Source organism: Amphibalanus amphitrite, unplaced genomic scaffold, assembly GCF_019059575.1.
Source record: "Amphibalanus amphitrite isolate SeventyFive unplaced genomic scaffold, NRLGWU_Aamphi_draft 000073F_arrow, whole genome shotgun sequence".
NCBI classification, from domain to species: Eukaryota; Metazoa; Arthropoda; class Thecostraca; order Balanomorpha; family Balanidae; genus Amphibalanus; species Amphibalanus amphitrite.
The window spans coordinates 389168-404516 of record NW_024881569.1 but is presented as its reverse complement, the minus strand read 5'-3'; the positions used below and the strand labels follow the sequence as shown (position 1 = coordinate 404516).

General features: G+C 51.8%; 1 protein-coding gene and 1 non-coding gene across 6 annotated transcripts in view; one reads left to right on the top strand and one right to left on the bottom strand.

The window, feature by feature from the left end:
* The window catches only part of LOC122379170 (collagen alpha-1(I) chain-like), a 31944-nt gene that overhangs the window by 4861 nt on the left and 11734 nt on the right, over positions 1–15349 (bottom strand). For 4 of the 5 annotated variants that reach the window (XM_043361129.1, XM_043361130.1, XM_043361131.1 and 1 more), the window contains 8 exons: positions 14488–14579; positions 13936–14124; positions 12734–13397; positions 11056–11258; positions 10580–10728; positions 10103–10279; positions 9595–9762; positions 666–737 (listed from right to left, as the gene is read on the bottom strand). In XM_043361129.1, coding sequence (XP_043217064.1) covers positions 666–737; positions 9595–9762; positions 10103–10279; positions 10580–10728; positions 11056–11258; positions 12734–13397; positions 13936–14124; positions 14488–14579 — 1714 coding nt within the window. Of the gene's footprint in view, positions 1–665; positions 738–6481; positions 8168–9594; positions 9763–10102; positions 10280–10579; positions 10729–11055; positions 11259–12733; positions 13398–13935; positions 14125–14487; positions 14580–15349 lie in introns of those variants that run through there. The other variant, XM_043361132.1, reaches the window with a different exon arrangement.
* Trnas-cga lies at positions 14900–14981 on the top strand. The gene has a single exon. It is a non-coding gene; the product is annotated as a tRNA-Ser (tRNA).

The following is a 15349-nucleotide window of genomic DNA, read 5'->3' as shown; positions in this document are numbered from 1 at the left end:
CACTTGGCTTCATCTCAACCACAACACACTCACTCATTTCGTAGGGCACACATCACTCACACCCACCCCCTCCCTCAACCCCACCCCCACCCACCCTACCACCGTCAGTCGTCAGAGTCCCATAAGTCCTGAACCAGTCATCGTTGTCCACACACCGCCAGTCCCGCCACGACCGCGTCAGTCTTATAATGTGTCTGATGTTCGTCTCCAGCGTGAGTTGCGACCGACAGTCTGTTGAATTCACCCCCAAACCCTAGTGTGGTTGATTTGAGAACTCGTGGTATCAGGACAGGCACCCACACTTATGTCTATTCCCATCTGTTCATGCAACGTCTTTATTCCATGTCGCCAGCTGTCATTGCTTCCCATAAATGCATACCCCGAATAACCTTTTACCGTCGCCTCTTCCCGTTCGGTACTTCTAACATGTATCGTCACAGCTATCGTCCGGTACCCAATGTCGACCACTCTGCCCCTGACCAGTGTCGGCTCCTCCGTCTCCTAAGCCCGCTGTTCATCACATCTCGCCTCCCCAGTCGTCCGCCCTCCTCTCCCAGTCGTCTGTCCCCTCCCCCAGTTGTATGTCCTCTTCCAGTTGTCTGTCCGTCTCCCCCGGCCGAGCGTCCCTCTCCCCAGGCAGACCTGCGGCGCCCCAGAACACTCACCCCGGGTACAGCTGGCTCGTCGTTGTTCTTTCCGGCTGACGGCTTCTCCGGCTCCGTGTCCTCCATCTCCACCTGGTAGCCGCGAGTCACAAAGGGTCACATTATGTTACAATGGTGTTCACAGCTATAACTAAGTGCTACACTACATGGTGTTACGTATTGTTACTTGGCGTTGCATGTCGATACAAGGTGTCAAACAATGACGCACAGTGGCCCAATCTTATAAAATGCCTTACTATTCTATTCACGGCATTTGGTAATATTGACAGTGACACCAGTGCCGACAAATGGTTATCAGAGTCGACAAAATGATTCTTTGGACTGTCAACATACCATGGACTGAAATGCGTGAAAACCATTTTGCATTTGATAGCCGTTTTCTGCAGCTGAACTTCAGCCAGTGCTGCCATATCCATTCCACGGCGTTTATATGATTGAGCCAGTAGGGGAAAATGGGATGCGGATGCGTGGCATCAGATTTTACGTTTACTTTGAGTTCCTTTACTTCGCATCTGCTTAGAATAAGATCATCCGTTGATAACATATTTATCAAATATGCGTGCTGCAATCTCAGCCTCAAAGAAAGTTTAAATACATTGACCGTATGTATTTTGGGTCATCAAAAACTCAACAACAGCAATGGCTCAGACTCGGCCCAGTACCAACTCGGCACCTATCCTCCCTGAATAGGCGGGTTGCCGTATTGAAAAGCGTCCGTGCAAGGCACGCTCAAATAGAAAGTCAAACAGCAGCCTCCACAATGTGCTCGCCGATCGGCCATTCAGACGGTCACGGCTAACAAATCTACGGCACTGTGTAATCGGTGGTTGGGTAAAAAAAAAAGTTTGTGAAAGCTTGCAGGGCAGATGTAACGCCATATTTTGACCCCCCAATGTATATGCGTCGCAGAGTAAGCCGACAGAATGTCGTCAGACGAGACTGCCGACGTCCCCAACAAACGCATATACATTCGAGGCCGACACACCCAGCCGCGACAACTGCAGCCATTGCCCGACTGGTCCCCGCCGGCGCGACCCAGGCCGACCTGGGTTCGCGATCACGTGGTCAGCTGCAGACCAATTACTGCACGAGTCCGCGCCGCACAGCCCGCTCCAGCGAGAGACGCCGTGTCGCCACACAGCGGCCGCGTGTTGGCCGAGGAGAAACACGGGCGGTCGAGCCGGTACAAGCAGGCAAAAACACGATAAATAATAATTCACTTTGCCAAGTTATTAGAACTCATCCCAACCAAAATGGGGCTGAACATAAGTCCACTTCTGCAGTTCACTGGCAGTTCTCACAGGTCCTCGCAGGCCGCCGTCATGGCCAGCCAGATGGGCAGCTCTAGGGCGTCGGCCACCCGGCCGTACCCCTCGGCCGACAGGTGCACGCCGTCACTCCGGAAGTAGGAGGCGCACTCGGGGGCGAAGCGGTAGCGTCTTGCCGAGCGGCGCATCAGCTGCCGGCCCAGCAGGACCAGGTGCACGCCCGGCGGCAGGGAGTGCTTGAGGCGCCGCTCCTGGTGGTAGGCGGCCGTCGTCTCCCAGCCGTTCCCGGACGTTTCTTCAGACAGTCGCGGCAGCGGGCCGAGCACCGTCACCCGGGCCAGGCTCTGCAGGTGCCGACAGACAGCCTTGGCGAGCCGGCCCGTCTCTTCCAGGGTCTCGTCGAAGCCGGCGAGCATGGCTGACCCGCTATAGACATCGTCACCCGTGAGCCAAACGACGACCTCGCCCAACCGCCTCCCCTGTCTCTCCGCCTCCGAGGTCCAGCGGTCCAGGATGGCGGGGAGCTCATCGGCTGTAGAGGACCATGTTGCGCCACCTCTCGCCAGGCTCAGAAACTGGTGCCGGTTCAGCCTGGATCTTAGGCCGGCATCCCGCGCCACCGAGTCTCCTATAAGGAGGTGCAGCGGGGGCGCCGAGCGTGGCAGGCGCCGAGCGAGCCACCGCTGGGGCTCCGGGTCGGTGACCTCGAGCACGGGACTCCGAGCGACCGATGAGATGGTGTTAAACTGAGGGGAAAACAAACATACGTAAGTACGCACTAATTGTCGCCGGGCAATGGGCATTGTGCAGTGGGCAGCAGGGCCGCTGCCAAACGGCGCACAGATTCAGCCGCCAGACTGAACTTTGCCATCACACAAGCCCATTACTACTGTCCAGTGGTGTCCACGTAACCTTCGCGCGCTCGGTTTTTCGCGAATGACTCGCGCAAAAAGCGGCCGATCGCGACTTAACTTTCAGTAGCCTCGAGTTAATGAATTTTACACATACTCTGAGAATTTCATGAATCTGACCCAAATAACCTTTGACCTGTGACCTATTTCTTGAGACTAGGTTTGGCCGGAATCGCGATTCGGCGTATGTCGGCTCACTTTATCCGCGCAGTTGCAGCCTTTTGTGGTTTTTTTTTTTTTTTTAACGTTCAAACATGTAGAATGATGTTGGTCCCATGCATTATGGTGTCAAGGTTACGTGAAGGTCAGGTCAGGTCATTGACCTTTGATGACCTTGGGTCCCTTTTCTAGTTTTACGTTTCTATGCCAGTTTTTGGAGCTGATTTCGAATTTAGAAACCATTTGAACATTTACGAAGTAGTTTCGGTGCCTTCGTAACATGTAACGAAGCTGCCAGTGGTGGTTGACACCTACTATGAATAGCCGGCAGGACCCCCTACTGGTTGACATCACCTGACCTGACCCGACCTGGCCTAAAACTAGCATGAAGACCTTAGCTGTGATCAAATTCATGAAATTTGTGATCAGCACCCCGAACACCGCCCCCCCCCATAACAGCCTCACTTTACGAAGATCTGACAGGTCCCGTTTTCTCGACTTTTGGGCCATTGACCTGGGAGGTCAACCAATGGCATAGGACCTTAAAATTCAGTAGCATCGTCTTCCTCTAATCACGAGCAAACACGCTCGTTTTTTCCTCGAAGCTCTAGCACCATCAGGGACCGTTTATGGGGGGGGGGGAAAGTTCCACCCTATTCGTTAGCGGCTGGCAAAACACCCATACCGGCGAGATTTAACCTAACCCGCGCCACGCTAGGGCTCCTGGATTTCCACGTCTGGGGGGGGGGGTGTTGAACATCCCCCTCCAACTCGGCTATTGGGCGACGTAGCGGTACGGGGAAGGCGGCGTTCGAATGAGCGTCAAAAATAATGACGAAGTTAGTCACGTTTTGGTCAGTTCAAAAGTCAGGTAACCAGAGGTCATCGAAGGCCAACTTTCGCCGATTTCCAGGTCGAATGTCAACAATTTTCCAGAAACCGGCGCATAAGTCGGAAACCAATAGAGCTACCGCGCTCCCGAAAAACGCATTTGATAGCCCTTTTAATACTCTTTCTGAATAATTAACGAAGATTTGATCTATGATCAACGATTTTGCCTGCAGGGGGCAAAACCGCCAAAATGGACGATTTCTCAGAACGTTTTTATGCAAGAACTTGAAGAAGAAAAAAAACAGTGTACGAGCTAACTTTTACCTGCATCGTGTTTCCCTCGCCAAGACACATTAAATGAACTATAACGTGAAAGGTCATCTTGAAAATTTGACCTCGGATCAATGTCATGACCTGACCGGAAAAGGTAATATTGCCTATCTCGACGATCCGCATCGTCGAGCTGAGCACACCTAAGGTGTTTTTATTGCTCTAGCATACCTCTATCAAAAGTTATTCGCGAAAAACTGTTAGATACCATTCGTGACCCGAGATGACCTAATGCATGAGGGGTCACGGGCGCCATATTCCAGTTCAGTGTGTCATTTTTGCTATTAATACGGTGCCTTTTAAGTGTTTAGAATTACATCCAAAAGAGGCGCCTTTCAATTTTCTCCATTGACCCATTGACTTATCCCATTATTCAATTTTCGACCACTGACTCATTGACTCCACCGGTGCGACCCCATCCAACCTGCGGTCGATTTAACCCGCGCCCTGGTGGGGGGGGCTATTTTTTGCCCCCCCCCTCCAGACTTTTTGATATATCTCCAGAACCGCTGCGCCGATCGTCACCAAACTTTCAGTACCCTCCCGGACATCAATTTTACACATTGTGACCAAACATTTTTCCAGAGGCTATGATAGGTTGGCCGGAAATGACGTCAGAGTGACGTCATGTTCTGCCGTTTTCGACCCAAAAAAGGGTTTCGCGGGAAGAGCTGTCAGGCCTATAGCTTTGCAAATACAGAAAAATGATTAAGACATAAAAGCTGTAGAATCAACAGGGCTACAAAACTGCTATCTCGGATTTTTGAAATTTTTGGATTTTGACCCCTAAAAATCAAAAAATAATTTTTTTGCATATAATAATCGCAAAATCCAAAAAGTTTTTTGAATTTCGCAAAAACCGGAATATATGTGATAGTCCTTACCGCCTTCCATCCACATACCAAATTTGAGATCGATACCTCTTTTTTTTTGGCGAAGTTATAGCGAAAAAACTGTTCAAAATTGATGACGTCAAATTTTCAAACTCAATTTTTAGCAATTCTAGACCCCGTAGCGCAAAACAAAGACCACCATTAGACTCTCCGTGACGAGCTGCATCGAATCAATACCCATTTTATGCAAAACTATCAACTTTAAAATTTGACCTTTTTTGGCCTGACCTTGACCTGACCTTGACCTGAAATTCACCAGAAAGTGACCTAAGCCGTACCTGATAGTCTTATAACCAATACCATTGAGTTGGAAATGAAAAATTGGCCATAAAACATGCATCACACAACCTTAGTAAAGTTGGGCTCATGTGACCTGACCTGTGACCCTTGGTGACCTGACCTGTGACCTGACCTGGTATTGTCAGTGACCTCTAATAGTAATATATCTACTAGGCAACTGACGCCCTATCGCTGATTCTCGACAAAATGCGTTTTCCTCGGTGTTATAGCGCATTCCCTAGAAGACCCGTGAACGGTGAAACATTTCATCTTTGACCTGACCTGTGACGTCATCGGTGACCCCGAGGTCAATGAAATTTGGTTTTCCTCGACAAATTTAACAGGCCTTTCGAACGCCGTTTGAATTTTGCGGATCCGTCCAGTAGTTTCGGAGATACGAGGGGGGGGGGGCAAAAAATAGCCCCCCCCCCACCAGGTCGCGTTATAAACAGACCCCACCAGGGCGCGGGTTAATAAAAGGGCGCGAAATGCGACTAACGCAGTTTTCCACCCCTTCTGCTGCCCTTTACGCCCAAACGGCTTAATAAAGGGCTTGCGGATATAAAAACATGTTGTTAGCTGTGAACTTTGGCATCCAAACCCTGGAAGCGCCCCACCCAGACTGTGGGGCCGGGGCCGGGGCCTGGGCAGCGTGCTCTGCTTAGCGTGGGTTCTGGCTGTCACTTTTCATACTATCTCGCAGCTGTAGTTTTCGACTTCCCCACTGGTGGATCCCAGGGGTTAGAGCATTAGGGTCGAATGCCTTCATCGCAGCGTCTAATTCGATGAAAACTTCGTCGTTTTTTTCTAGTCAAGAAAGAGAGCATAACAAATTTATGAGGAAAGATTTTCTTTTAATTGCACAAAAACAATCGAAACGATCTTTTTATTTGGAAAAACGTTTGGAGGGTGCGCCCCCCCCCCCCCCGTAGCGTCCGAGACCGACTTTCAGAATCCACCTTGGGACTTCCCTGTGAGAAGCAATTTTCTTACCGATTTCCAGCTTGCCTTTTATTACCATTTTGTTACTGAACAGTAAACACCCACCTGAGACCCCCACCCCCCGTCACTTATACAGTGATCTTTCAAGTTCGAAGGGATTTCAGTGCGAAAACGCGCATTTATTTCCGATACATTTTATAGAATAGCAACAGTGTGTAACGTGTATGTAGCCGTGTTGTATGGCTCCGGATCACTCAGCGATACAAACTCAGCGATGCATACAAATTACAAATGGACTGTATAGTATGTTGAACAGAAACAATACAAAAAACAATGTTTTGGGGAGTGCTACACCGGTTCAGAACACCGAGCTTTCCCCAAACAGCAGGGTGGAATATTTGACCGTTACTAGACGCAGACCGTTCCCGGCTAACACGTCTTTTGCACGCGGCACCTCTCCGGGTTACAAGCTCCACCTTCCACGCGAGCTCGCGCGGCAGGGCTGCGGCCAGGCGCCCGGTGCGCGGACGCGTCCCCGGCCCACGCACAGGGCTCCGAGAGGAAACATCAGTACACAAACTGTGTGACATACTACACACCGAGGAACAAAAACAGCATTTCTCTGGAACTAAGAAACATACGAAACGTTATCCTTCAGTCTACCAGGACACGCCGCGGCACGCAAATAAAACGCCATCGCATGATGTGCATGTGAGAGCATCCAGCACATTTCGTCACTAGAGCTGAATCAGATTACTCGATACCACACTCGATACCACACACTGCTTCGGCTTCTTTGCCTTCTTGGACTTCTTGCGCTTCTTGGACTTCTCAGATTTCTCGCACATCACAGACTTCACAGACGTCTCGGGCTTCTTGGGCATCTCAGACTTTACAGACGTCTCGGCCTTCTTGGGCATCTCAGACTTTACAGACGTCTCGGGCTCCTTGGGCATCTCAGACTTGACAAACTTCTCGGGATCCTTGGGCTTCTCAGACTTCTCAGGCTTCTTGGGGGTCTCAGACATCTTGAGTTTCTCAGGGCTCTCAGGCTTCTCGGGTTTCTCGGACTTCTCAGACTTTTCAGACTTCTCCTTCTCAGACTGCTCAGACTTCTCGGACTTCTCCGAGTAGCCTACACGAAGCCAGTCAGGCATATGGCCCGCCAGTTTTAGGTACCCCAGAGGCGACAGATGCATGCGGTCGGGCGCGAACCATTTAAGACAGCCGTCCATCAGCGAGTGCCGGCCTTGAAACTTTCTTGTGATGCCTCGTCCCGGTTTCAGCAGCTGAGTGTCGGCGTTGAGGCTCTTTCTCAGGAGAGCACGCTCCAGGTGGTAGGCTGCCGTTCTCTCCCAGGCGGATCCGGGCAGGTCGGCGCAGTATCGCGGCAGGGGTCCGAGCACAAACACCCTCACACACGCTGCCTCCGCCGCCGTGATCACCTCTTTGGCCGTCTGCGCCACTTCCTCCAAATGTTCACGATCAAAGTTCGGGGGACGAGCGACGCCCGTGTATACGTCGTTGCCACTCAGCCATATGGCGCAATTGCCCCGGTCCATTCCTGTCTCTTGTACCATAGCAGCCCAGTCGTTGAGATCCTCTGCAATCTTCCCGAGTACAGATGACCATGTGGCTCCGCCTCTACAGCGACTGAAAATCTCGTCTTCAGGATCGGCGGGCTGAAACCTGGCTCTTTGCGCGAAGGAGTCGCCCAGTATGAGGTGCATCTTGCCCCCGTTCTTGGAGCGTAGGGGACTACTTCGGGAGTATGAGCTGGCGCCTGGACCACACTCTCGGTAATCGGAAGGAAGAAGCTGATCGTAATTCTTGAGCAGCTCAGCGATACGAAGTCCCTCCGCTTTGATGTTCTCAGCGGCCGTTTCCAGCTGAGTAAAAAGAAACTTCGTTAAACAATGACACCCGAGGGTAAAAGTGCCAGCGACAGCGACAATGCTATTGCGGGAATCGAACAATGGATAGTGCTGTGAGCCAAAGGCGGTGAACATAGTGTTTACGTGCACCCTGTCGATAAGCAAGTCAAGCGTTTGATTATGCCAGACTAGGCTAATAGCATGTTGGTTGTCTTAGACGCCTAAGCGAAGGTCAGGTAGCTGTAGCGTTACCAGTGGCGATCGGCTGGCGAAAACTGAGGAGGCTGGGGCGGCAGCGTTCTGTACTGTTTCCTGAGAATTGGGCCGTGCTAGCACCATGTTTTCTTCAAGATTCGCCTCAACACTCTTCGGGGCTACTTCGGACACAAACATCGATGAATTGCTGATGGTACTGATGATGAATTGGCGTAATGGCGCACCAGCTACCAGGTTATATCACGCCCAGTTGTAACGTTACTTCCTCAAAGCTGGGGATTTAAAGCACCCGTAGTCCGAAGGCCGTAATGAACGAAAGAAAGAGTACCGGAGGAACCAAACGTAGGGGATTGTCACCAACGGGCATGCTCAGTAAGAGCTGAGCGACACGCAGGCCCGGTCAGATTCAGTCTCTGGCACTCCATCAAGACAATTCGGACCGAAAGTTGTCACATCTCACACAATAAGGTTTAGAGCTGACGCCAATAAGGTGCCCATAGGTACCGGTGGGTACCTGGCCGGTATGCCCGGTACAAGCCGACGGAAGGTAACCTCCTCGCGTCGCGATCTGCCAGAGGCCGACGACCAAGTTGCCAAACCTGACACCGCGATAACTTATCCCGGAGTGAGGCTGACGACCAAGTTGCCAAACCTGGTTTGATACGAAATAACTTATTCCGGCGTGAGGCCTACGACCAGGTTGCCAAACCTGGTTTATCAAAGCCTCCTGCCACTTCCACTCCCGAAGGAAGTTTGCTACCAGGTCGGCGAGCACGCCCAGCTCATAAAGCGATGACATGCCGCCCGTGGGTTTCAGTCGGTGCACGTAAACACATGTTCAACCCTCTTATCTCATAGCACTGCTCAACATTTGCATTATCATTGTCGCTGTCACTAATACTTCACCCTTTATGTGTCATTGTTTCACGAAATGTACTTCTTTCTGGCCATATTTGAAAAAGACCCTGACTTCTACCTGGACTCGTACTCGACTAGTACTGAGGGCAAGGGTCACCGCCCAAAGTCAACTAGTCCTGGTGACAGAAATCTGTGCCATCAGGCATGCAATTATTACATTTTCCCGCTCCTACCGTCCGAATAATCACGGTGTGACAGGACACAGCGACAAAATCAACGCCCCGATACCCGATTCGGTCACATCTCATAGCATTTTCAGCCACGGACCAAATCACCCAAACCCCACGCCCGACGGCAGCAGGACCTACCTCCTGGATGCTGTCGTCCTGAAGCACCGGTCGCACATCCACCCTGATGTAGTGTCGAGGCGTGGGCTGCCAGTTCTTGACCACCTCTCGGATATCATCCAGAGATCGGCCGTGGATGTTCCGCTTGTGACACGTGGCCACATCCATGTCCATCTCGGCAATGTACACCTAGTGGACACGGAGGGAATAGTGATTAGCAGGGAGTCGGCGAGCAAAAAAAGATTAGCTATACATCATGTAGCACGACCTTGAGTATAACGTACTTCATAATTAACACACGACGTGAGCTACGACTAAATTGTATCATTCAATACCCGCACTCCTTCAAAGAAAAACCAACAAAGTCCATCAACTACCCTCCATCTCAGCTCAGCCCACCCAGCATATCCTCCTCCGGTAAACCATCCCCGGAACTGCTCAGTATTTCCAATAATACCTGCCCTCCGCCAGCCATACGTCATCCCCAGTCATCACATCCATGCCTCAGGCCCACCACCCTCATACGCACCTTGAAGCCGCGAGCGCTGGCGTACGAGCACATCTCGTCGTACTGATTGGTCCGCGCGTTGACGCAGTCAACGATGATGAAATGGAAGAAGCCCTCGTCGACAGTCTTCCTGAAGACCTTCCGTAGCGAGACGCGGTACGATTCCTCCACGGCCGCGTCGTACTCATATTCCATCACCTGCGGAAGGCGGGGAGGTCAGAGTCAGGTCATCACGAACACATCATAGAGTGATGAGTGGTCGGTTCGACACAATAGGGTGGCATGCAAGGCCATGGTAAAGACAGCACCGCCATTCAAACTGGCGCAAGGCGATTCAGCGAAGCTATCATAATACTAACAAAGCATATGTTTCGTGGCAGAATACCTACCTGGAACACAAAGCCTCGATACATCCCTTCACCCCGCCAGTCAAATTCATCCTCTGATCCTGGTTGATAAACGATTACGAGTATAAGTACAGCGGTTCGCCTCCGTTACCTTTTTGGTGACCTTCTTGCCGGTGTCTGGGTCGGTGACGGCTTTCTCTTTCTCCGTGCAGAAGTAGTCGTCCAGGGAGAGGATGCGAGGCGCGCTGCCCTTGTTCGCCACCTCCTGGTCCTTGATCAGCTTCGCCGTGTACGTCTTGCCTGCGGGGACAATTGAAGTAAAAAATGGACTGGCAATTGGTACTGTGGGAGCATAACTAAGCACGTGACCGAATGGAATAAAAAGCTGGCTGAAGGTTTGATTAAGGCCAGCTGCTTGTGACAGTAACAGTCACAAGGCCGGCAAAAATATTGCTATCTGTGCATCGTTTATCATTCTCAATGCTCTAGACAGGCATAACTATGATAATCGCTCAAATTTTTAGACCAGTTATTTGCCGCCAAATCTAATGCAGTTTTTTTTTTTGTCAGATGACTGCTGTCCGTTCATCCAAACAACATACGCCCTCAAGTCCATGAGTTTCTCACCCGATCCGGGCGGCCCCCTCAGTATGATGACCAGGTTGGAGGGCCGCGTCAGTCGACCCGGCGGCTGCAGCAGATCCTTGACGTTCACAGTCGGGAAGAGGGGCTCCGGTTGGGGTGGAGCCGGGGGGTTGGCCGGGGGAGCGGGAGGAGCAGGCGGAGCACGCGGAGTCGGGGAGCCCGGGTCCTGCGGCACAGCTCCCGGCCTGAGGGTGAGACGGGGGAGGAGGTCAATAGCGGATACTTACTGTTACATTAAAGAAAAAAAGATAGCAACGAAAAACTCGCACCAGGTTCTAAGGTAACTATTTTAAAATGAGAAACTGACTACAAGACGGAATATGATGGATCGAAGATCATATCATTAACCCGCGCCCGGCTGGGGGTCCTGGATTTCCACGCCCTGCTGGGGGGGGGGGTGTTTGAACACCCCCCCCCCCTTATAACTCGGCTCCTGGGCCACGTAGCGATACGCGGAAGGCGGCGTTCGAAAGAACGTCAAAAATAATGAGGAAATTACTTCGGTCAATTTTTTGGTCAGGTCAAAGGTCAGGTCACCAGAGGTCATTGAAGGCAAAATTTCGCCGATTTCCAGGTAGAATGTCAACAATTTCCAAGAAGCCAACGCATAACTCGGGAACCAATAGAGCTACAGCGCCGCGGAGAAGCGCATTCGATAGCCCTATTAACGCCCATTCTGAGTAATTTCCTCAGATTTGACCTAACGTCAACGGTTTTGCCTGCAGGGGGCAAAAACTGCAAAAATAGCCGATTTTTTCGGAAACAGTTATTCTGCAATAACTTTTGACCCAAACCTTGTACGAGCTTACTTTTACCGGCATCGTGTTCCTCTCGTCAAGACGCATCGAATGAACTATAACTTGACCTTGAAAGGTCAACTTGAAAATTTGACCTCAGGTCAAGGTCATGACCTGACCGGAAAGGGTCATGTTGCATATCAGTCGATCCGTATCGTCGAGCTGAACACATCTAAGGCGTTTTCATCGCTCTAGCATGCCTCTATCAAAAGTTATTTGCGAAAAACTGTTAGATACCATTCGTGACCTAAGATGACCTCAGGGCATAAACAGGGGTCACGGACACCATTTTCATGTTCAGTGTGTCTCAACCACTTGTAATTCAATGTTTGGGAGTATTTATAACGCCTTTCGTCCAAAAGAGGCGCATTTCAATTTTCTCCCATTGACTTATAATGGGGAGGTCGCAAAATTGACCTGACCTTAGGTCATCGATATCAGAATTCTGAGATATACATTTTGTACATGCTATTGCTCTTAGCAATCGCTGAAAGTTTCAAAGCGATCGGTCACTCGGTGTAGCTATGACAGACATTGAAACTTTTTATGAGGTGAGGTCACTTCAAGTGACCTGGTGACCTGACCTTGAATGACCTTGGTCTGAAATTTTCACATGTGTAGAATTGATGTATGATAAGGTGTACCAAAAACGGCGGCGCTCCGCGCCGCCGTTTTTGAGATATTCGCGAAAAACCACAAGGGGGGGGGTGTTCAAACACCCCCCCCCCCCCCAGCAGGGCGCGGGTTAAGCATAATTATTGCTCATCATTTGGCTGATAGCTCAGCGCGCTGAATGCTACCAATATTACCCCATAACCAGATTACCTGACCCGCTGAATACAATGACACCTCGTCCAACTCACCTCACCCAGCGGAAACGATCGTCGCCGCCTCCCGGGCCCCGCGGCCTGTCGTACACTACTCCGCCACCTCGGCCCCTGCCCAGGCCCGGACTCCGCGACCGCACCCGATCACCCGGCCATCGCGGCCGGTCAGACGGACTCAGCGATCGGAGGGGCACCTCGCGCGGACGACTGTACGGACTCCGTGAACGACTGTACGGATCCCGTGGCCGGTCGTAGCGATCTCGATGCCTGTCGTGCGGAGACCGTGGTCGGTCGTACGGGTCTCGCGGTCGGTCGTACGGGTCCCGTGGCCGGTCGTCCATCCGCCGGCGGTCGTCGTACGGAGGTCGGCGGTCGTCGAAGGGCGGTCGCCGGTCGTCGAAGGGCGGTCGCCGGTCGTCGGAGGGGGGTCGCCGGTCGTCGGAGGGAGGCCGCCGGTCACGAGGAGGCGACCAGCGGCTGCGGCGCGGGGGAGAGTCGTAGCCACGCCGCCACGGGCTGCGGCTGCGGCGCGGCGGCGAACGCGACCGCGAGCGCGGCCGGTGTCGGTAGGGTGAGTAGCGCCGCGGAGACCGCGAGCGGGAGCGGAACCGTGGCGAGCGGGACCGACTGCGCCGCGGCGGCCGGCCCAGGTCGGCGTAGTCGTCCGGGTGGCTGGGGCCCAGGCCGTAGCCGTCCGGATCTGTAGGCAGGAGACGAAAAGAGGTGACACTGCAGGCAAACTATAACGGCGAACTGTGGACGTAGAATGCCGTACTTGCGTGCGATTTGCCACACGATGGTATGAGCTTCTCCAACACGTTCATGTTGACTGCAATCTACTAAAGCAGTGAGACCATCAAATGCACCAGCACCATTAACTTTGAATCATTCCCAGCCCTCTACTCAGCCATATCTACACCTTTTTATCTACACCTTTGTACACCTTTTTTAAACCCCACATTTGTTCTCCCGTGAAGTTCAGACAAGTTGTTTAGAAACCTTCAAAAAAGGTACAGTCACTCGATTTTTCTCAAGTTTGTCTGTCTTGGCAGATCAAGCAATGCCAGAGCAAGCTTACGAACACACAAATTTGATCAGGATCGGACGATTGGACACTTCTAAAAAGAGATCTTTCGTGCTTCCCGAAAATTCACCGGAGAACAGATGTGGGGTTTAAAAAAAAGGTGTCGATATATGCCACACTCCCACCTTGTCTATCTCCCCACAGATCGACTCACCTCTGCCGTACGAGTGGCGTCCGGGCGGCGGCGGCGGCGGTGGCGGGGGCGGTACCGGCTCTGGCACACCCAGACCCACCAGCCGGTCAGCAGAGGCGATGGAGGAGATGGACTGCTCGCGCACTGGCCGCGTGAACGCCTCGTACACACTCTCGATGGCGTCTTTGAGCGACGGCGGCGGACCGCCACCTGAGACAGGGCAGGACGTCAGCGAGAGCCGCATGGTTAGTTCTGTGGTTCGAAGATTGTTAAGATTAAACCTTGGTTCAGGTGGTGTCTAAAATGCACAACAAACTATGGAGTTCTGAGAAAAGCTGAAAACAAGCACTGTAATCAATAGTGTGTGTGTTGTGATTCCATTTATCTGCTACCATCAATTAGAACGACTCAAAACACCGCAATACATAAATGACCCCTTCAAGTCAACACTAACAGGTACCTAACTTTCTGAGCTCGTCACATACCAATTCTGACTGCACTTCCAAAGGGCGTCAAAATACCCCTCCTCCCTGACCCTAGACCCGCACCCAAGACCCCCACCCATCGCCTCACCGTCGAACTTTGAGACCACGTCCAGGGCGTTTTTGTGGCCGTAGTCGATGACGGCATGGTCATCGCCCTCGCCTCCCTTGTCGGGTCCACCGCTGTGAAGGCAAACAGAACGGTCAGGCGACTGATCAGACGACCTTCCGTGTAGGCGTGGAGCGGGCTGGGAGGCTGGTCAGTGAGCGACGAATACAAAATAATTAGCCACAGCCTGCTCAGCTGATATTGGACGTGTGACCCGACTGGTTCTCAATGGCAAGACCTTCGTCGGAATCCTGCCAATTACTGTTACCAGATTGAGAACGTGACAAGTCGCGACGAGCTAACTAATCCAGCGAGTTCATTATTGCATGAAGTTTAGGGGATCTGTGTTATCCTGTCGATATAAATAAAGTGGCAGTACTTGACCGCACAGGGTGCAGTCTTGGCCGAGTGGTTAAGGCGTCAGACTCGAAATCTGATGGGGTCTCCCCGCGCAGGTTCGAATCCTGCAGGCTGCGGAGGTTTTGAAAGTATGGCAAACTGACATCACAATAAGCGGATAGACACAAACACCATCCGCGACTCGGCGCACCTCACACAGGGGGCCGTTTTCCCGTGCTCGAAGCAACGAGTGGTTACTTATTATCACCTACAAAGCGCTCAATGTTAATAAGATTTGATTTCTTGAAGAAAAAAAAAATTGGGACTATCAGTCCCCTGTCAATGCACTCCAACAAAACACAGAATCCTACGCTCTGCGTAAGCAGCTGATCAATTCGCCCGCGGGACGTCATAATTTGAAATTTCATAAAACTTCACTGTTTGCAGGCGGCCGGTTGCGAAGATGCAGATATATGTATTAGTTTGGTTTCCACGCGTAAACAGT